At 41.1% G+C, this 23,184-nt stretch overlaps 2 protein-coding genes across 6 annotated transcripts in view; one reads left to right on the plus strand and one right to left on the minus strand.

Moving 5' to 3' along the window:
- SLC5A8 (solute carrier family 5 member 8) overlaps positions 1–9,024 on the plus strand; it is a 29,179-nt gene extending 20,155 nt beyond the window's left edge. The window contains exons 12-15 of the mRNA XM_074826961.1: positions 777–970; positions 2,185–2,288; positions 3,995–4,080; positions 5,567–9,024. Of these exons, the coding sequence (XP_074683062.1) occupies positions 777–970; positions 2,185–2,288; positions 3,995–4,080; positions 5,567–5,698 (516 nt within the window). The 3' untranslated portion in view covers positions 5,699–9,024. The remainder of the gene's footprint in view (positions 1–776; positions 971–2,184; positions 2,289–3,994; positions 4,081–5,566) is intronic.
- Positions 9,025–9,145: 121 nt separating this feature from the next.
- ANO4 (anoctamin 4) overlaps positions 9,146–23,184 on the minus strand; it is a 221,530-nt gene continuing 207,491 nt past the window's right edge. For 4 of the 5 annotated variants that reach the window (XM_074826959.1, XM_074826958.1, XM_074826956.1 and 1 more), the window contains 5 exons: positions 21,551–21,698; positions 19,005–19,124; positions 15,869–15,974; positions 12,916–13,111; positions 9,146–9,809 (listed from right to left, as the gene is read on the minus strand). In XM_074826959.1, the coding sequence (XP_074683060.1) occupies positions 12,920–13,111; positions 15,869–15,974; positions 19,005–19,124; positions 21,551–21,698 (566 nt within the window). In that variant the 3' untranslated portion in view covers positions 9,146–9,809; positions 12,916–12,919. The remainder of the gene's footprint in view (positions 9,810–12,915; positions 13,112–15,868; positions 15,975–19,004; positions 19,125–21,550; positions 21,699–23,184) is intronic. The other variant, XM_074826957.1, reaches the window with a different exon arrangement.

A 23,184-nucleotide genomic window follows, 5' to 3' on the forward strand; every position in this document is an offset into this window, starting at 1 on the left:
ATCTGAATAAAAATGAAAATTTGCCAAGGATTTCTGGAAAACACAGTTTTAGAAGCAGGGAACAACATGTCTTGAGATGTAGCTGAACAACAAGTAGACTCAGAGGATGCTGGCCTGTCTGAGCGAAAAGGAGTCAGGCTGCAAAAACGGGACCCAAGCACGTGCAGACAGAATTGGGATATTGTCAGAGTGCTTCAGTATCGTGATATTATAATTTCCAGAGGAAAAATCTATTCCATCAAAAAATGGATTTGACAGACTTTAGGAATATGGTCCATGGGTTAGTCTGACAGGATTGTTATTTAGTAAGGTTCACTGATCACTAACCGTTACTCTTTGCGGTTTCAAATTTCATGTATATACTGGAAAAATAATAATCACTAGCTGTCAGCCAAAAAAAAAAATCCTACCCTGAAATGGAAGAGACTTTTGCAAAAACAGATCACATGAGAAAAAGGAAAAATTCCTTCTGTATTTGTTTAAGGAGGGCCTCAAATAAAGCAGTATTTTCCCACATACCATGCAGCCCAAAGCTATCCTTTGATTGTAAAGGCATAGTGGCAAAATAAAGAGGTACGCTCAGGAGCTGTGAGTAAACACTGTATTTCCCAAAAGGGGAACGAAGTAAGCACCCCAGCTCTCTCCAACTGTATATTTCATTTTTTCTATGGAGCCTGCAGTTTAGATTATCTTGATTGTTTCTTACTCATCTAGGTGTTGTTTCAAATATTCTTTTGCTTTTCATGTAAATCCAAGTTTCATTTTCTGTTTTGCAGGGTGCATTTGTGGGTCTTGTCAGTGGCTTTGTTATTTCACTTTGGGTTGGAATTGGATCTCAGATTTATCCTCCACTCCCAGAGAGGACCAAGCCACTATACCTCTCAACTGCAGGCTGTAATATATCCTCAGGAAATTTGACAGCAACAGAAAATCCATTAACAACAGTCTTCAACACACCAACTGTAGAGAGGTATACAAGTTCATCATGTGCAGTCAACAAAGCATGTGTTTATTTTAAAGCAACACAGATATCTGCCTAGCATTTGGGTTACCATAACTATCCCTCCCTGGTTTACCTACCAGGCTGTTTAAGATGAAGCAGTCTTCTCTGATTTTTTTTTTTTTCTTTCCTGTCAGAGTGAAGTTTGTCTGAGTTATCCCAGAACAGAAGTCCCAGTGAATGTTCCTATTGATCTGAAAAGCTTCAGTTCAATAATTGAGTCTAAAGGCTTGGATATGCCTTACTGGGAACCATGGTTTTAAAGAAAGCACAACATTTATAGTTATTGGATTAACTTCCACAGTCTGTCACATATTAAAGTAGTAGGCAGTTAAAAGGCGATTTGCCAGCTTCACCTACACCAGCTTGTCTGTGCAGAAATAGTTCTATTCAGGAATTTCAGAAGAGGGCATTATCAGTATAATGGGCAAAATCTAAGGTATTTTCTCCCCTCTGCAATTACCATATGTCTTACTTTGGACAATCACAATTAAGTGTAACAGCTATGAATGACAATATAGGGAACAACAGGAACAAAAAAGAGGCTAAACAAACACATTTCTAGGGAATCCCAATCCTTACACCTTGGAGCCTTCATGGTACACACATGGATGCCCAACATTCAGTTTCATGTACTACACCTCTCACTCACATGAGGCCTCCAGCATTGCTCATGGCTGTGGGGAAGCAACTGCTGCAACAGAGCACATTGTCAGGGAGAACAAAATAAGGTGTAACCTGAGGTGTGACAGTTGCCCTATTGTTTCTGGTTGTTTAGACCAGCACATGGCTGATTTACTACTTTTTTTTTTTTGTGTGTGTGTGTGTCACCTCCTTTAAATAATGCCCCCCTCTTCTAAAGAAGTTAATCCTTCATCGGGTTAGCTGGAGTGCTCAGCTCTGCCCTAGATTCCTAGCAGAGACAGGACTGTCCTGTTTTACCTGCTCTGTCCCATGTGTTGCCTCATTGCACTGACCAGTCTCCTCCAGTATGAAGGAACTTGGCCTGCAAGTTTTAGAACAAAATTTCAGTGCACATTTCATTGTAAGGAGGCAGTTCAAGGCTACCAGGTCACTTGGTTCAGAAGTAACTCTGTATTTATATGGTGTCTGGAAGCAGATGACATTTTCAAGTTGCTTGGGTTAAGAAAGCAGAGATTAACACTTTTTCTGCTCTTTTTCAGGCCTGCCCTGGCAGACAACTGGTATTCCTTGTCTTATCTCTACTTCAGCACACTTGGGACACTTATCACAGTAGTTGTGGGAATAATTATCAGCCTCCTAACAGGTACTAGTTCTAGAGCTGTGATTGAAGGTGTTTTACATCTCTTTCAAGCTGAGCTGTCACTGCCACAGGAAGCCCCAGTGACCCTATTACAAACACTGTGTAAAGATTACCATACTAGATCTCATTTCCTCCCCTCAGCCCTTCTACATCCTACTTTTGACTCTTGGTCTCTGCTCACAGCAAAAGTTACTTCAAATTTCTAAGGAGAAAGAAGTTTCAGCAGTTCTTTAACCAGAGGGGGGGGGCAGGGGAAGACATCTGTCTGTCCTTTTTTTATTAGATGCCAGCACGGGCTAGAAGTTTTAAGGGTTGTCCCTGAACATGGCAACAACTTCAAGCAAGGAGATATGCTTCTAGAGGACAAAAGCAGTTTTACTCTCAGTGAGTTCAGAGCATTCAAGAGTTACTGTCTGCACCTGTACAGTGCATACTTTTCACCACATTCCCCAAGCACGTACCTAAGAGCTGCAGACCCTGTGCATGGCTACGTTAGCTTCTTTCTCAGTTTTCCCTGTACTATTTGTGCAAGGGGCAAAAAGCAGCACCCCACAGGTAAGAGTGGGGACTTCAGTTCCAGCCCATGGCCTCACTGTTGCATCTAAGTGTCATGCAAACTGCACCTGTCATGCATGGCAGAAATAGCACAAAAGCAGCTGCTCTCACAGCTTTCCCCAGGATGCTCAGCCAGATTCCTATGACAGCCCTCATCTTTGAGGCAGTTAGGTTTCAGACCTACTAGTCTGACCTACAACTACTCCAGGACTATCAAACTCCAAACTCAGCAGACTAACTCACTTCTGTTAGCTTCCCTGTGCCTTGCAACTAATAAGCACAAGTTATACTTCTACCATTTTCTTTTCCTTGTGAGTTTCTAGAGGATTTGCTCCCCCTTTTCTTCCAATCACAAGCGCTTCCCATTGTTATGATGATGCTTGTCAACAAATTTTGCTTCTTACCAGGTTGGAATCCAGTCACCCACAGGCCATGAAACAAAGCATGAAAACTAGACAACTCAGTAAATTCAGATAAGAAATTCTCAGCCCAAGAAACATAAACCCCAAAGAACTAACCCAACCACACTGTCACCATGCTTTTTGTGGAGCAAGATCCCATTTAAGCCTGAGGTGGCAATCAAAGCTAATTCCCAGCACCTGCATCTCCTTTCTTTCCCACACACATTCCCACACATGAATAGTTCACCTTCCATGACTTAAAAATGCCCAAGCCTCCCATTAACCCTCATACCCCCACCTTGGGGCTGCCCTTAAATAACTCACTATAAAAATTGCTGGTGACTCTAGAGACTGGAGTCTTGCTGATAGGAAGCTGAGGGCTTGGGCTCAGGCTCCAGGGCAGCAGTTGGTACCACAGCTCCTGGACTGGCAGGGTCCCAGATATCACAGTATGAGATTCACCATTTTCTGATGATTGTCTCAGGATTTTTACATAGTGAGAAATCTGAAGAGGATGTAATAAACTCTGGGAAATGGCTAAGGCATTTCAAATAGACCTTAAGGTATCATTTTATATTTTGGGTGGTGCAGCATTTATGTCATTGTGAAGAAATGATCCCTAAGGCCTGTGATTGCTTGATGGCTTTTGCTGCATGACTCTGTCCTGCTCACCTGGCCTGGTGCCCATAGCTGGTCTCTGACATATCATCTCCATGTGGAAACCTGGCTGATTGAAACCTGCCTATTTTGCAGGAGGACTAAAGCAAAACACAGATCGTAAATTCCTGCTGACCAAGGAAGATTTCCTGTCCAATTTCTCACGGCCTAAATCTGAGACAGTAAGTGTAATTATGCATCTCTGATTTAAATCAATCTTTCCTCCTGGGGACAAAAGCAAACAGTACCTGGCTTATTTTTTCCCACCAGGATGAATAACACCTGATACTGCCTGATATATTTGCTTTAAGGCAGTAGCAGAGCCCAAGGTGGGTAGGAGTGAAGCAACTGGCATAGGCAGGGAAGCTATGTTTGGCCACAGCTTGACTTCAGTGAACAGCAGAGCAGCAGCTGAGACAAGGGACAGTTGTTCTCAGGGTTTCTTCCAAAATACTCCCTCACTAGTCTCTTGGAAGCTGGCCCAAGGCACACTTTGGGCTCAGCAAAGCTTCCTTTGTTTGTAAACATGTGTTCTCTAAAGTCTGGATTTTTTTTCAACTTTGGCTGCTGTTTGAGAGAAAACATTTTTCGTCAGTGTATCTGTTTCCTAGCTCCCTCCCTAAGATATAAGAAAAGGAGAGGTATCAGGTAATAACATCACTTAGAGAATATAGAGGAAAGTTGTTTGTTTGTTTTTTTAATAAACTATAGATTGCTTTTCAATTAGTATCAACAGGATGCTGAACATTCAATCTCAGCTTTGTTTAGCACTTTTTGAGTGCTGCAGTATAGGCAATGATCATATGTTTGAGATGCTCCTGTTTGCAAAATGTTTTTCCTCTATGATGACATCTCCTTTTAGTATGATCTCATGTACTTCAGCTTCTGGATGTGAACACCAGGGAGACAAAGGGATTTTTACAATAGTATTGTAATGTTGTTTGCCCAGGACTGGAGACCAGTTATCCAGTTATTGTCATTCACTGTCTTTAATGGGCCAATATCTGTTTTCACTATCTGTGAATTTAATCCCTGAAGTCTTTTGAAAAAAAAAAAAAACCCACCCACATAGAAGCTAATCTCCACAGCCATACTATTTTATGATCAGAATCAGAAACAAGTGTCTGCCTGGTTACAGAGCTAGGAGCTGGATAACAAGTGGTTGGCATCACAAATAATGCAGAAAGTTGTTGGGAAAAAAAATTCAGGGGGAGGTGAGCAGCTTCCTGCACATGAAAAGCTCAACATCTCATTATGTTTAACAGAGATGGAACATCAAAGCAATGATGCATGTTAATCTCTTCATGTCAAAGATGGGGCAAGGACCAAGGGTTGGGAGGCAATAGCAAGGACCTGGTGGTGACAGATCGCTAGACATGAAAACAGCAATTAGAAATTTGCACACCCAAAAATATGTTAGACACTTTGCAGCACAAGAACATTTTATGTGACAAGAACATTTTGCACAACCAGTACCTTATGCAATAAGAAACTTTCCATGCCCCTGAAAAAATACCAGCTCCTGCCGTGAATAACTATTTATGTTCTGTCAGCAATTTTCCTGCAAGGCATCCTGTATGTCAGGCCTGACTCTGCTTGCATGCAGATCAAAGAGAGGAAGACTGTTTCTTCCACTTCACAGCCTGGATTTTGTCTTTTGTTTTTTAGCCAGAGAAAGTGGAAGTGTTGAACTGGACACCATTTACCACAGCAGCTGAAGGAACTGACAACCCAGCTTTCAGCCACATTGAAATGGATGTTGCCAGCAGTAAGAACAAAGTCAATGGCCTTCACATATGACATGGGCCATGTCAGCCCACGAGGACAGTTTTGTTCATGTAAAGCACTGTTGATGTTCCTGTGTCGGGTCAGTTACCAGCCCTGCTGGGGTCATGGGCAGGCATCTGCTGAGCTTCGTGGCACTGTCACCCTTGCATGACCTTGACATTAGTCAAGAAAGGAATCAGGTCTTTCTTGCACTTCCTCACTCTCTCTCCCTCTGGATCTTGGTGACAGGGCTTAAGGCAATGTTTCTATGTGAAATATTTGCCTGATTGAACATCCTGGAGAATATCTGCTTTTGATCTCAGTTCACTCTCAGAGTAAATTTTTTATTTGGTAAGAGCACTGTTCCCCCAGACATGGCTGTTTTTCTGTTTTGTTTTTTTTTTTTTAATTTTTTCTTTTAAGGTGTTAAAAGTATGAAGAGATTAAGGCTGTGGGACCCTATCGGATTGCAAGAAACAGTGGGTCTTTTTTTAGTACAGGAGGTGTATTTATTGCCATCTGGTCCCTTTGTAAAACTGATCCTGAGAGTGTATTTGTTTTGCTGGTTTTGTCATATGTGCTTGGTTTTATTAAGCCACTTGTTCCCTTGTTACCTCTATCTCCTTCTCTCTGCTCACTGCTGGAAGCTACAAGAGTGTCTTTGGTGATGAGTAGAGGCAAAAGTCAGTAATATCCTTCCCTTCACATCCTGTGTCCCTCTTCTGCCCTGTCTTGCCCTTAGAGAGCTGGTCCTCATGAAGGAAATCAGTTATTTGGTCTTTTTATTCAATGCCATATAGCAGACCTACAGCAGTCTTCCACTTCATGCCCAGCATGCTGGCCTAGGACTGCTCTTGCACTGGGCTGGGCATAGCGCAGCAGAGATGTTAATGCAGGAAGAGGGCCCTCTTTGCTGTACTGGGCAAGAGGGAATACTGTGTCTGCCACTGCTGTTATCTGTGGAGCTGTGAGCTGAAACCTCATGTAGCCATTTGTGTTCATGCAGTCCCTGTTGTCACTTGGGGCATTCATGTTCAAGGTTGGTCCAAGTCAGGCAAGAGCATGTTGTGTGTTTTGTCAGGCAGGCAGAGGCCAGTGTGCAATCCCCCAGGACGGGGAAGGGATCACAGAGGATCATTTGGTGAAGGCTTCTCCAGGGCTGCAGGGCATGGGATGGCTTATCCTCTGGCTGGGCTGCCAAGAAAAGCTGAACTTCATAGCCACTCCAAACCATGCATTGTACTGGTGGTTTGGGAGGGTGAAAGTCTCCATTGCTTCCTTCTCCTGTGTGCTTTCTGGTGCAGCAGGGAACAGTCTCTGACCCACTGTGCTGTTTTTGTACAGCAGACTTTTTGCTATGGCTCTATGTAGGTGTTTAAAACACCTCTATAGCAGCAGAATCAAGTTGGAAAATAAAAGCCATTGCAGGAGAGTCGAGCTGTGAAGCTTATAAGGAAGGCAGTCATGCTTGAGAATCAAAAGAAAAACTGACTGCGTGTCTTAAATGCTTTCTAGAAGTTATGCATTTGTGCCTGGTGCTGAGCTGCTGTAACTTGGCACATGACATAGTGCTAGTTTATCTACCTTGACTGGGGCCCTTTAGCATCTAAATCAATTTATTCTGTGCCCCTGTGACAGAGGGCCCTTGATGAGCTACTGCATAAGATGAACTGACAGGATCAGAAAACATTAAGAAGAAAAAATGAGCTCCAAGGAGCAGATCTGTTCTAGAGGAGTACAGGCCAGACAGACACTGTATGGGTTGCCACCAGGGGCACGTTGCCATTGGCTAACCCAGTGCAAAACTACATGATGGAGGCAGGTTTCCCCTTGGCCTCCTGAAGGACTGGTTTGCATGATCCAATGTAGCATTCAGGGCCAGCCCCTTATCTCCCATTCTGCTGCTGCAGCTCTGTGAGCAGGTTAAGTGTCTAAAGCCACTGTGTGGAAGAGCGGTGAGCAAGCGGGATAGATCCCATGAGTTATGTCTTGTGTCCCTATACCTAAGGTATAGGTATCTGAGACAAAAAATAACATCCTCAATAAAGTCTTCTGAGATTCAGGACAGGGGTCTCTGTTCTGGGACTATCCTCGTCACTCAGACACTAGTCCACTGACTGAATGAGCTGGCTATGCTTCTTAAGTCTCACAAGTGCAGCTCATTCAGCCTTGTGCCTTGTCTTCATGACACAGAAAAAGATACTGCATTTTATGTTACAGAATAGTTCTTGAGCCTTGGAATATAATAGTTTTTACTTACCAGGTACTTTCAGCCCACAGATCTGAAAAAGGGTAAGTACTGGTATCTCCACGCTTCTGCAGAGTGCTGAATGGACTGGTGTGCCTCTGTGTGCCTGTGCTTTATGGCACAGAGTGAGCTGTGGACAGAGAGAACAGAGCTGTGTGACCGCTGGCATGGCTACAGCTCTCCCAACACAAATGCTGAACTCCCATCTGAGTGTGCTTTTAGGAAGGGTGACTGATCACTGCTGTGTTAAACAGCATCAGCGTGGTCTTCATTGCACCACTCTGCTGAGACTGCTGTTTGCACTTAATTGATACTGCCTTAAACTTTCTTGGATGATCTGTGACTTCTACCTGTTTTGTTCGTGGAGTGAAGACTAATCTTCATAGTTACCATAGTTTAAAAATGTAGCACCACAGAGGGTTTTTCTCAGTGCTTTGAATTCACTTAGTTGTTTAAAACAGGGAAAACACATCAAAGACCAACTTATCTTCACTTATTGCTTGCAGTCACTATTTGAGCACTGAGCAGTCATTTAACTCTAATTTTGGTATGAAGTGAAAGTTTGGGCCAGGTGATATTTATTGGTCCACAATCACAACATCAATATGAGTTTTCACTGGGGAGAATATCTTGCAGATACCCTATTTCTTTCTAACTAACCTCCCATGGTTGCTGCAGAGCTACAAAGTCACTCTTTCTGCTTTACTTTTTTCTATATGCTTATTGTTTTAATTGGCATCACTACTTAAAGCAATTAATTAAGTTTGAATAATATTTTCTCTGGGATCATATACTGTCCTCTGCTAGTTGGACTGTCAGTCAGGGCCTTGTCTGTGTAAAGGCAGCAAGATAATTCTTGGTGTCTCCATCATACTTCTGCACCCTGATCCTTCATCTCTCCCAGCTAAAAGCTCACCTGACAAAGAAATGCAGGATGCTCAAAACTGATTAATTCTATGGGAGTGGGAGCACTCCACATTGTCCAAATTACATGCAGCATCTGGCAGGGTCAAGAGACAAAACAAGAAGGAACATTTAAAAAAGAACTAAAACCACAGCAGGAACAATATTGGACTATGTGAATACACAAAGGATCCATAGAGAGAGAGTAGTGACAGATTTTGGCCCTTTTTGGTCTGCATTTAAATTTGCTTCCACCTGACCGGTCTGTTTGCTTGCTGAACAAATAAGGTAACCAGAAAATAACTCATGAATGCCAAACAACAAATATCTCATATGCATAATTTATTTTAAAGTTTATTGCGTCACATTATACAAGCATTAAACATGGCTTTATGTTGATGATATTTTTTAAAGTGTGAAAACTTGACATTCTTCTCCATAGGATTTTTCTATTTACAAATAAACAATCTCTATATACTTTATATATATATATTATATATATGGTAAATAACATAAATCCCCTCAGAAAGATTTAAAATAAAAAAGAACTGATTTGTAAACACGGTTTCTGTTGTATTATTTGGTGGCTTGAACACAGATGATGTTCTATACCTAGGATTTTTCTTTTGTCAAAGTATCCAGGTTGTTAATTTACATTTTTTATTCTAAGATCTGTAAAACCAACATGGGACAGAATGCAAAAAACGTAGCAAACAGGCTGAAAAACAGTCCCAATATACAATTTTGTTTTCCTTGGTTTTAAAAACTGGTGTGTAACTGCTCATGAAGTACATGCTTGCTGTCAAGAGTGGTCTACGGAGATCAATCCTATGCTGATTGCAAGATGATTTCACAGTAAATCCTTTGATGTGTGCTGTCCTGCTTGCTATGTGAAATGTCTGTGGCATGCATTGAGGTTGCATTTTTTCTCATTCCCTTGAAGGTAGTGCTCTTGTGGAGCTGGAATAAGTAAACAACATATAGGACGGTCACCTGGAGGTTTAAACAAAACCCATCATCAGATCAGAAGGAAGGGAATGGCATCAATTTGCTATCTAGAGACCATTAAAATCCCATTTATTATTATTAGCCTATTATTTGTATTATATTTTCCTAATTAATGAAATGAACAAAAAGCGGTCATCTTTTCTGAGTGTTCTGCTATATGGCTCTGAAGGACTCAAGGGAGATCTATTCACAGCAGACCAGCAGCGCAGAAACCTCAGTGGGTTGACTGGTCAACATCAAGTGACAGAATTGTGCTCAGGATCTGCCAGGGAGGTCAGAGCCCCTTTCAACATCATACTCAGCACAAGCTTGGTAAGCAGCCAACTCGTGTTCTCATTTAGAGCCCAACAGGACACAACTTCTAGCAATGTATGGTCATGAAAATTCATTATAATATAGCTATGTCGAAAACTATTCTCAAAAGCAATTATTATCTATTGTATTTCTGCTGCACTTTATTTGTTTTGGCACATTATATTGTGGTGTTCCTCTGGAGAGGAAGCCAGTTTATATTCTGCTAGGTTTCAGTTCAGTTCTCGGAAGTTACTGAGATCTATGTTGACAAAGCTATATCTTACCGCGGAGTTTGCAAAGGATCACACTCATATGGTTGACACTGATTTTATGCATGACTCATGTCTCACTTTACTACTTAGCAAACAGTTTCTAAGCTCTTGTCATCTGTTGTTTTAGCTATTAAACAGAGGGTATGCAAACTAATCCAATCGCTTATGTGAATTTGGTCTGAATGAGATTTTGCACAGCGATCCTGCTCGAGAGTCCCCAGACTGCAAGTGCACTACACACCTGTAGGTGGTGGATGGTAAATACTAACCCATCTGGCATGTGTGTATCGGAGGATGACATTGCCTAATCCCCACCCCCTATTTACAGAGACAGAAATACCCCCATTTCTCCATTGCCCACATGGGATGTGTCCACAGCTGCTGTAAGCGGAAGCAAAGATGAACAAGTTCACTCCCTCATTAGGCAGGAATACACCCCACTTGTGCTCCCCACTCAGTTTGGCACCATGTCAACAGAGAACAGATTAATCCTGAAATTCCTTCAGTGCTTATTTTGCCTCATGGGACTTTCAGGCTTGGGACAGAAGCACCTGATAAATGGGAGCTGTTGTGCCACTTATCCTCTTCATGTAGGATGATGGGTCATTACTGGAGGAGGTTCCTTGCTGTGAGGTGTAGGCAGGCAGTGGCTACAGAGAAAAGGGTGCATACATTTTCTTCCACCCCTCTCCTTCTTCAAGCCATATTATGTTTCATTAAAACTTCCCCCCCGCCCCGCCCCAGAAATAGCACAGTTCTCTGTTGCAGTGGAAAGAAGTTAATAGATCTAATTTGGCAAGATGGGGTCCTGGTGCAAGTGGTCCTGATGTCTTGTGGAGCTTGAGGCATCCATCCATAGGGTCTTGCACTGTGTGGTCTGTCCAGAAGGGAAAATTCTAGCCCTTCTACCAAATGATTTCCCATACAACTTGTAGAAACAACCTGCTGAATTTTCCTCCTTCTTAAATATCTTCAAAATAACAAGGTCACAATTCCTTAAGACTTCTGAGAAAACTGTAATTTCTATGGAGCTCCAGTTATTTGGAAAAAGGCTAGGGAAATGGATTAGCTCCAGTATTTTGTATCTAGCTCTATCATCTCCAGGACATAGGCTTGCTTCCACTTGGCTTCTTACAGTCTTGGCTTTTGAACTTCCTTCTTCATATTGTAGCTGATGATGCCACTGCATGTTCTGCAAGAACCGCAGTGTTATCACTTTGAGGTAAGAGGTGGTAGAGCTTTTGCAACACTCGGCATTTTGATTCATGTTGCTCCACCCAACACTTCTGCAGTCCTCAGACCTACAACTCCACTATTTGGGTTAATGATCTGGGAAATTTTTAATTTCTTAGAGTTAAAGAATTTGCAAAAGCATATAGACAGTGGCCCATTTCACCCAAATCTAATTCTCTAGCCTGTGTAGAATTGCTCTGCATGAAGGATTTCAAGCTATTTCATACTACAGTATGTTGTTTTATTTTTCCCCTCCCTCCTTTCATAGATAATGGAAGGATGAATAAAGTAAGTGTAGAGATCCCAGATGACTGTGTTCTTTTGCTCTGCTGACCTTGTTCATCTGTTGTTTTTTCTGTTTTATTTATATAAGTAAATAGATAGATCTTTAAGACACACTCTGGCTTCTGTTATGCATATCATACACCCTGATTCCTGACGAGGCCTCAATGTGATCTTGCAATACAAATTCATGGGCAGTTCTGGGCAAGATGCCCTAGCCTTATTTGTTTCCTTTAGAGACCAGACAGTCCTATAGCTGAAAAGGCACTGTTCAAATCTTTAGAACATATTACCAACATTTCACAGTATCATTTCTAAATAAATGACCCTACAGTTAGATACCTCTGGACACATTTAGATGCTTGTCTATCTGTCAGCACTTTTACACACCTAAATTTTTCAGCATTGGTAGACCAGTCGATTAGACTCATGATCAAGCATCTTCTAAAAAATACTTCAGTATTGTTGGGAGTAATGGAAATGGTCCACATATATGACCTTAACTCATGGTAAATGCAAGCTAACACAGCTTACTCCACTGTGGAAGAGGGCAGCTTTGCCATGCATGTGCTGCAGGTGGTGTCCACACACATCGACAAGTACTGCCATGTTGCCAATGCGCAGTCACTGGTTATGGAATAGCAACTTGGTCATGAGAAAGAGCCATAAGATCACTGAATTCTGTAAAGCACTGTAAGATATATAACTGCTTTGAAGTTCAGGGCCTTGAATTTAAGTCAGGGCCTGGGAGGTTCCTGGAAAGAGTGCAGAGTGTTAGGCATTGGTCTGATCTGCTCATGCTGACATTAGCTCTGGAGAAGACTAAGCCTTGCAAGACCTCTCATTTCAAAAGGCTTATGACAATAAGCACCATATTAAACATGGGTGCACATGTGTTAAGTGCACACAACATTGACTGACTATTCCTTTCAGCGCACTCTCCACTGTAGAAAACCAGGAAATTTTTATAAACAGAATTCCTATCTTCTTTTAAGCAGTTTCTTCCTCACCCCATCATGGCCACTCATTGTGATAAGATTTTCCGTTCTTCTTCCTTTCCTTCCGCTCTTTCTGCAGACGTTCTAGTTCAGCTTCGTACATCATTTCCTGAATCAGGTACTTTTCCCTCCTCATCCGATCTCTGAGATCTTTTGGGAGATCTGGGATTAAGTAGGAAATCAGGTGCTTTATGCAAAAGACAAGGTGCTGTGAAAACAAAAAAAGGATGAAAAATTAAGATGTTAGGAAAGAAACAAGTACTTTCCATATTGTCTGAAAACCCTCTCCTTCCAATTCACAAAAAGATGCTGTGTTAGACTAAACCCATTACTAAACTTGAAGAAACCAAGCCATGATGTGTTTTCCCCTAAAAAACTCCAGACCATCAGTGGAGTATGGATCGCAGCAAAAGTTATGAGCAGCCGGGTTCAAATAAGGCCTCAGAACTGTTGTATGACCTATCTGTTCAAACCCCTGAGGTCATGATTTGCTGTAAGGTTGTTTGGGCAGGGCCTGGTATTAGTGGATTGCTCTGCAGGAAGAGAAGGATCGAATGATAGAGTACTTTCCTGTTGCCAGAAAACCCTTGCATGCATATTGGAACCAATGAATGCAAATGCAAAACAAAACATTTTTTCTTATACTGTGTCTTTCATCCAAAGACATATTCCCATTTACTAAACATTACAATTAAATACAAAGTAACTGATCCTTTGTCCCTCATGTTTTAGTCATGCCACAGCAAAGCTTGAGTGTGATGGGGGAGGATTACTTGAGTGTCCTTTTTTGTTTGATCAAAGATGCTTCTTGGAGATCTGCTCACTCCACTTCAGAGGAGGAGGAGGAGCAGAGAAACAGAAAAATCTTTCATCTCAGAAAGGACACTCATTCTAGATTGGAGAAATAAAGGTATTTCTTCTTCTCCAAGCAGGACCCTTCCTTTGAATGCCACTGAAAAGAGAATGTAATGTTTTCCCTTGTATTCTTCACTCATGAGAAATAAACCCACAATACTTTAATTGCTGGGGTTTTTTTCCAAACCTAAAAAAAGCCTCTTCTGTCAGTTTAGGCTGGACAAATAATTCCTTTTGCAGTGACAGGAAATGCATTTGTTTGTCTTTGAGGGAGGTCAAGACAGCCAAAATAACCACACCCACAGTGCCAAAAAGGTGTCTGAGTTTAGGCAGTTACTTAATTTATGAAAAAACCTACCTTGAATCACTTATCTCTTAGTTTAATCTTTTACTGTATTTGCTGTAGCAATCACAATACACCCATTAGTATTTTCCACAGAGAAAGACAGTCCTGGTTTCTGCTGCAATTACCTTTTTGATTTCGTAGGCATAGTTAAGGAAACAGTTTCCAGTGCCAATAAACAGAGGGGCCCCTGTTGAGGGAGACAGCTGTGAGCCAGCCTATGGCTTTGGTTGGGGCAAAGCAAAGTCATATCTCTTGTGCAAGTATTGGGCAGACACAGAAAACTATTCCACAGTGGGTCGCAAATTTGGCTGGGCACTGAGACTTGAGAAGGGCTGATTTTTCTTGCCTTAGTTATCTTTGCCCTTATGCCATGCTGCCTTTATGCCAAGTGTGTATCAAGAAGCAAGGGTGACCTGCCAAGGCCATTCTTGTAGTCCTTTTTTGAGACAGGTACCCTGGCTCTCAGTACTGACAGCTCAAGAAACGAAGAAGAGAAGCCCAGCAGCCCTCTATCAAATCTTTCTTTCTTTTTTCCTCTTAATGTTTCACTGAGTGTGGCAGAGATGATGGAAGAGCCAATCTCCTTAGGACCAACCTCTAATGAGGCAGCCCAGTGTAGAGGAAGGAGAGAGACCAACCTGCAGTGCCATATTCCCGCTTCGTCTGGGAAGGGCTGAAAATGACAACCAGGGGGAATTCACTGCAGAGCCACCAAGACATCCCTACACAAGAAATAATCTAGTGGATGTTTCCCCTTCACCTTTCCTCTAATTCAAATGCTTCTGTGATCCAAAGAGGTGCTTCGAAAGCTCATTTCAGAATGAATTTCCACAGTACTGTGAGTCAGAAATGCAGTATGCACTCATGAACATTATGTCAATAATTTATGGTGATTACAGCTTCCGTATCTGTGTTGGATGTCCTGTTGCTATGATTTCAGAGCAGAGGATTGAGTAAAGAGTTTTTAAAAAACATTTGTTCCCTGTTGGCTTCTTCACAGTGTAAAAGGCATTTCAAACTGCTTGTGCTGGAGAGATGCTGAGCCCCTGGTTTCTGGCAGGGATATTCAGGCACCTGAAATTCAGGCTCAAGAGCCACATTTTGTTTTGTAAATGATGTCATCCTATTTAACTACCCTCCTGTCTGTCTTTTTCAAAATCAGCATGGGTATACCAGTCATGTTAAGTTGGTATTATCTTCTCTGGTTTGTCTTAAAGATTTCTGAGATCCTGACAGTAAGTACTAATATTATAAACATTGGCAAAGGTATTGAATCCTTTTCATCATCATCATCTTTGTGATGCTAATCATTCTGGGGAAATGAATGGTATTTAAAAAGTAGAGAAAAAAGCTAGATGTGTAAATATTGTAACTTAACCTATCTTCATTTTTCAGTTGTTCAGATTTCACCTTTTCTTCTCATGTTCCTTCACCCCTTCCTCACACACTGAGTCAGCATAAGGCTTTCCAGCCTAGACAAGTTATGAATGCCAGACCTCAGAAAGTAAATAAAAACTTCATCTATTTCCCCTTTTTGCAAGCCAGTGTTACAGTTTTCAAAGCACTGCATTCCCCTTTTTGTTAGAACCCAAATACCTGTGACTGTTCAGAAAAAAGATCTGAGAATACGAAGCACAATATAAATAGCAGAAACTAACACAAAAGCTAAACAGCTGTCATCATAGATCAGCCCGGCAAAAAAGCTTCAAAGGGAAATTTGTTTCATTTTGTTGTTTTTGTTTTGCCACCTGAACGGTCACTGACCTCAAATACAATAATGAAAGCCAACCGCGCTGCTAAGACATGCCAGAACTGCAGTGTGTAACCGTAGGGCACTGGGGAGTGAGGAGGGTCTCGGTAGTCCCTGTATCTGAAAGACAAGGAGAGGACAGTAGTTAGCAAGATCCTGCCCTGCTACCTGGGAGGAAGGCAAAACCAAAACCCAGCTGCTCTTGATCATTGCATTTTCTGCACCAAAATTATCTCAATTCAGACTGTACAAGTTACCACAACACTGCTTGCTTCTTATGCTGGGCCTACACTACTGTTTAATTTCAGATCAGGTGCATGCTTTTGAAGCAAGTGTCCAGATCACCTCTACCTGCCACGCTTTGGTTCACCCAGAAGGGTTTACTGTCAGATGAAGCCTAACAAGAGTCCACTTTGTGCTCCAGCTGCTAATGGAAATTTAGTGCAAAGGACCAGGCCAGTGACTGTATGAAGCAAAACTGCTGAAGCAAATACAGAGGATGTTGGGTGCTCAGCACCAGCAGTTTGGCCTACAGCATCTCCCTTCGTAGCACAACGCATGCCTTGCAGGCACCTCCTCAGAACATGGAGCAAGGTGGAATGCTCAGTTGTTTTGAGGGCCACTTTCTTCCCACTACAAGTTCATTTTAAAACCATAAATGTTCCCAATTTTGTCAGCCTGACAGCCCTCCCAAAATCCATGTACAACTGCCTTATGGGCTCCATCTGGCCTTCGGTCAATTAGCTGGCCATCCCTGGTGTATAGCATGGCTCATCCCGACTTTAGTGGAGCCAGAACGGCACCTCTTGGTGGCAAGGGCTGTGTAAGAAAGAGATGTAGTGTCTTGTCTCACTGAATGTTTCTTTAAAGACTTTAGATCTCAATAACATAACTATCTATTGGGAAAGCTGGATCCAGGAAGACTCCAAAATTACATTAACAAACCATTAATCTGTCTAAATCACACATTTTGGAGTCCATTTCTACTAGCAGTATGTCAATTCCAAAATACTATTTCAGAAACTTAATTTAAAAGTAGTGTAAAAATAATTTTTCTCCTTAACCTGTTTCCTAGATGGTACAGAAAACCCATTATAAAAAATATTGAAAATACCATAGTAAACAATACACTTAAGCTTGATTTCTAAGTTAGTTTCTTAAGAAAGTAACCTCAGGTGAGCAAAAGAAATAAACAGTTATTTCATCTCTATGATAACCTGTATTTCTTTGTGAAGGTTCACCTTCTTAGATAGCAGAGGGTGATACACAAAATTAAATAAATTGCATCTTGACATCTTAGTCAGCAACAAACACCTCTTAAATTGCTGCATCTCTAGTGCAAGTTCATAAAACTGAGGTGATCTTCCCTTCTGCAAGCAGCATTCTGACTTCATAGTTTAGGATGTTTTACAATATCTTAAGCATCCAGAAAACAGAAGTCCCCAGACCAAGTCCCAAGTCAGTAGAGTACGTCTCCTTTTTGTACTTGCTAGGAACCAAGCACTACATGTGAAGAAACGAGGATACCTTTTATAACCAACCAGAATAACATGGCACCATCTGGGTTCCAGATGAGCAGAAGTTAACTGAATATGGCCATTGTTTTTGTTCAGACAGACTGCCTTCCTGGAAAAATGCCTACACTATTGCACAGTAGAACATATTTCCTTACCTCATTATCAATATCTGGCTTGAAGTGCAATTAAAATGACTGATGTTTTAGCAGAATTCAGGTGGGTTAAGTAGCTGATAAACTCAGCTAAAGAAAGTAGGATGTTAATTTTCTTTCAAGGGTATATGTACATAACAATTCAGTGTCCTCCAAAAGAACAGATTTATCTTCTGGAGATTTATGGCGCCAATTTTAATAGTGTTCTGTTTATGGGATATGGAGGGGACAACATTTTTTATTATGGGATTTCCACCATCGGCTTTAAGTAGCAGAAACTTCATGCTTGAAGTTGGGGAAGAAAGGAATTAAACAGGGGGAAGGGAATGACCAGAATTACAAAACATTATTAAATGGTGCTATGGCAAACAATGTGGAATGGAGTATTCTCAAAGTTGTAATGCTCCACAGAAAATGCTGTGTATGGATTCAACATTGGGATGATTTTTCTTCCAAATAAGCTGCATCAGTCTTAAATATTAGTTAGTTAAACAAAACCACTAATGCTACCCCCTTCCCAGTTCATTATGCTATACCACTCAAGCTTCTTATTAATAAAAATGTGACAGTATCACAAAGTATCACTGACTTTTGCTGTATCACAGAGTATCTTTCGTTCTTTAGGCACTCATGAAAGGATATTCTTCACAGTGAAAAATACTGGGTCTAAGTGTATCTGCAGCTACCAGGACTCATGCTTGTAAACCAATGTTGCAATAAAAAAATGCTAGCTGTATTTGTTGTTTGGTATTTTTGGTTGGGACCCCATTTAAGTCCTTTACATAGATCCTTGATGCTTTGGACCATTAAAATCAATCAGGTGCAAATCTGACATTACAGACTAGTCTAAGGCTGCTAGTTCTCCAATCTGTTGGCTGAGGACAAAGACATACAGATAATTTACTGCTCATTTTATTTTGATCCAAACCATAAGTGTATGATTATTACTAAGAATTACACCTGTAACAATGACATAGACATTCAACAATTAGGAAGTGCTGGATTTGAGGTTTCATAAAGTAGCTTAGGACAGACCCTGTTTATGCCTGGCAGACCTCTAAAATAACTCAGTGTGGTCATTTCTGTTCAACCTTGACTTCCCTGTGCACGTGCTAGGATGTAATCTGATTACAGTTCCATCTCACTGGTACCTAAGTAATCAGTCGCCTATTATTGGCCCTTTGATACCACATTTCTACATGATGATTGTGTCTGATTCAAGTCATGACACCATAGAAATCCTGCACTTGGAACACCTGCCAGCTATCCACTTTTCAGCCTCTCCTGTACCTAAGGAAGGAATCATGCAGGTAACAGCATGGTAGTACCATAAGTGCCATAAGCATGTCCCTGAATAGCACAGTTAATTCTTTCCATTACTGTTTTTTAAGTTCTGAAAAATAGTGCCAACCCCAAATTTATCATGATGCTTCTCCCCTGCAATGTCTTAAAGCAGAGAGGTATTTTGATCAGATACTTACCTGCAATATTTTAATGGTGAACCAGAGAATTCACTTCCATTTGATGTTGGCTCTGAACGGTTTTCAAAGTCAGACACCAGAAATACTGATAAACTGGCATTAACATAGCCAACCATACACCTAGAGGGGAAAAAATCCTGTAGTCAGGACACAGCAAGGTTTTCCCATTAACTGTTGTACTCAGGAGGATGTTCTCTGGGTTTCATGAAATCCACAGTATAACTGTGATGCTTATTAATATTTGAAAGGGATGTTGGGGCAATATAAAAGAAATACTCAGGTAGGTCAGATGGACAATAATAGCGAAGAAATGGTAGATTTCTATGGGAGAAGAAATGGTGAAGACCGGCACTAGTTACTTTTCAAAAGAAAAGTCACCTAAAAGGTGACAAAACAGAGGTAGAGAAAATAATGAGTAGCACTAGGAAGATAATAAGAATATTCCCACTGTTAACCTCATGGTACTAGCACAAAGGGATATTAAGTCAGATGAAAAGACAATACATTTAAAACAGCTTTTATACAAAATGTCCAGTTAATCAGAGGAACTCAGTACTAAAAGATCCCAGAGTGGCTGAGCACAGTTTGAAGGGTCAGGCACAGTTTGGAGAACACTGAGTAGGAGAAAGTACGTCTCCTGAAAAAGGGCTGTGGGAGTCACTAGAAGGCTCAAGTTTGGTGTTAATAAAGCTGAGGAGAGATATGGCAAGTGTATTGTGCTGTTCACTCTGTGCTGCCTAAGCACAGGTAAGTCTAGGCACACTGCTCAACTTGGTACAGAGTATAATGCACAGTAAGGGTTTGTTTCTTTGTGTTTTAAACTATGGATTTTACAGTCTTTGAGAAATTACATTTAAACACCATCTGGCTTTGTCTCAAAATCTCCATACTGACTGGATTTGGAACTTAATTTAATTACAATATTTTTCTAGTATCACTGGGTGTTATATGGATCTAATACCTACAGATGTTTTTTTGAAAGAATAAAGCACCTCTCTCATTTAAGTTATTCAATATCAGATTTTTTGACTCCTTAATTTGAAAAAATTCAATATTCCTGTAGATTTTTGAATAGCTTCCTGCTTTTGTAACAGTACTTACTAATAGCAATACCCAGAATGCTGACATAAATAGTTTTTATCCAAAGTTGGCTCCTTCAAAGGATTACTATCTGGCGGTTTCATCTAGAAATTCACTCAGAAAAGTAGCAGAAGTGTGAAAGCACTATACAAGGTTTGTGAAAAGATGATGAGCTTCCCCAGTGAGCCAAGCTACTTCCCCTATGCAGAAGTAGTTTCAAAGCCAGTGAATCTTATTTGAGGCTTCCTAAAAATAAAATTTCTGAAGGTGTTGTTTTTTCATGCATGGTAGTCCTGAGAAAATCAATAGCAAGGAAAGTTGCTGACAGTGCCTCAATGTCCTATGGATCTTCATAATGGCACAAGCACAGGCACATGCTCAGGAACGACTGGCACCGGACTAAATACTTTACCCATGAAGGGACTTTAACTCTTCATGAAAATAAACAGAACATTTCCTCTGACACTGACTAAAATGCCAACTCCTTGCAGGACAGCAAGTTAGCAGCACTGTTAATCAGGAGCTGCCACACCAGCTGCCCTTCTTCCATCAGTATGATTAAACAGTATTGACAACCAAAAGATGGCAAAAAGCAGCAACAGAAGAACTCGCCTTCTGTAGCAGGAAATAAAAATCAATCTGCCGTATGTCTAATAGCAGAATGTAAGCTATCTGTCACTGTCTACTGTTTAGCTTGGGTTTCTTTGAACAGTAGGATCCTTGCTAATGGAGCTGCTAGGAGATCATTTGCAAACTGTGTCTATTTGTGTTCAGCTCTATTCAGTGACCTTTCCCAAGTCCAGCAGCCTAGATTTTAAAAGTTGCCATGTAGCAGCTATACTCATACTTGCCGGTAGTGTGCACACACTAATATAATCTCACTGTTTAGCAACACTGAAAGAAAATCCACTTAGGCAGTGGAGATTCAGTTCACAAATGTCTCCTGAAAGATTTAATCTAAGGAGTCTAGTTTTAGAAGAAAAACAAATTACTTTGCTCTGTAAGTATATCTTGATTTATTAGTTGGGAATTGCTTCCTCTTGTTAGACACTACTTTTTTTGAGCAATACATGTTGAATACTCCATCAGGAAAAAAAGCCTACTGAATAAGTTTAAAATGCTCATTAAATCTGTAACTGATAAATATCAGCATTGCTTCAGAATGAAAAGAGGCTTATATCCATGTACACCAGCTGTGAAGTGCAACTTGTGCAGCATACTTTTACACACATCAAATCTCTGTAACAGCTCTGCCACGTTTTCCTTGAATTGTCATAAAATACAGTCACTCAGCAACCCCTTCTGTGAATATGTAAAGCATCAATATCTATGGCTGATATCTGTTACTTAAGCACAAACAATAAATTTGCGTTAGTGGAATCAGAACATACACAGAGAATACTGCTGTATCTATTCAAGTAGTAAGTGATTTTCATGTGCATTTGTTTTCTCAAAGAAAAGCTTACTTTTGTCCAGCTTCTCCTTGGCCAGCACAAGGTCCATATTTGTAAGCATAAACAAGGCGAGGGATGAAATCTGATGTCACAGCTATAACAAATGCGTTTGTGATAACAGAAAGAATTCCAATGCCTTCCAGGATCCCGTACCAGATTCCTGTTCAACAAAGAGAGTATATTAGCTCCAGGAAAAACAAGAATCAAAGTGCCTGAGATACTGCATGCTCTGAAGCAGTTGTCTCCACCACTCAAGGTTTTTTTATGTAGTTTCTATCTGAGAGTCACCAAGTAAAAATATTTTTTTCTTATTGAACAACAGGACCTCTGTTCCCACTGGGTGGGAATTTTGTTTATCCTTCAAATAATCTCAAGGAAGCCACAAAAACGCTCATGGAGGCCTTGGCTCCACCAAGCCTCATAACCAGGTTTTAAGAAATGCTGTAAACCTCCCTGTTTATGATGACAGCTGTCCAGCCTCTCAGGAGGGTCTGCCAGGGTAGCCAGGAATACATGCAATCCATAATCTGCCTGTCACAGGGGTCTCGTGTGTAACTCGTGCACAGCTGGTCAGCATGTACCCATCGGCATCAAAATCTTCATGGCATGCTAATGTTACACAATGGCACAAAGTCCCTAGGCATCACCTGGGCTTTTTGGCCCATCCTCAACCATCTGACAGATCTTGTGGTACAGGCGCACAGCAACTCTGGTCATGAGGGCCATCACTAAGAACCACACCAAAGGAAGGTTAGACATACCGTTGATTTTAACAAGGCATCAAGCTGTCCCTTAAAACTTTGCTGAATAGGGAGCGAATACAACTTATTTTGAGAAATCACACTTGAACTGGCCTGAAAAAAAAAGTATATTTTTCTGTGCTTTTATTATGTATGTTTTTTCAGGAATTATGTCTACAATGTACACTGTGTACTGGCTGATGTCCAGGTTTGTACCTAAACTCATAGATCCACACTGTTCACATACAAAGCTTTATTCAGACACAGATTTTAGGTACATGGTAGATCATTCTTAGAGCACAAAGCCTGGACTTCTGCTATATCATGGTGTAGGCTACTGGTTTTTGCAATGCAGATGGGCAGTGAGGTATCCTATTTACCCCTGCAAAGACACCAGGATTCAGTGTTGAGCAGATGACTGTTTTACAGAGTTGTTCCTAAAGGTGTTCTGCTTTTGTACACTGCAAGGACAGAAGAGATTTATAGTCAAAACATGTTCGGAGAGCCCTTGCAGCAGTGGGTGGCTGAGTGACCTCAAAGTTATGTGAACCCTGTGTTTAGCAATGTAGGTGTGCCTTACTGAGAGCAAGTTGTCTCTTGGGATCTAGACCCACTCTGTCTGACCCACCTAGTGGGCATAGCCCCTGAGTCACAGGGAAGCTTGGTTTTATATTTGGTAAATATAAAACACACAGGGCCCTTACAGAATGGTGGCTGCTTTAACTTGACTTTCACGTTTCAGCTACTCTGTCTGGTTATTATAGTTGAAGTGAGCAGCAGCATGTGTTCACACAGTGTGTCTGCCACAAGGAAAAACATGCAGAGAACACTGATCACTTTATTAAAACATCTTGGCTGTTAAGTCACCCAGAAAATAATTAAAAGACATTTTACAATATAGACTAT

Source organism: Strix aluco, chromosome 5 (assembly GCF_031877795.1).
Source record: "Strix aluco isolate bStrAlu1 chromosome 5, bStrAlu1.hap1, whole genome shotgun sequence".
Classification (NCBI taxonomy): Eukaryota; Metazoa; Chordata; class Aves; order Strigiformes; family Strigidae; genus Strix; species Strix aluco.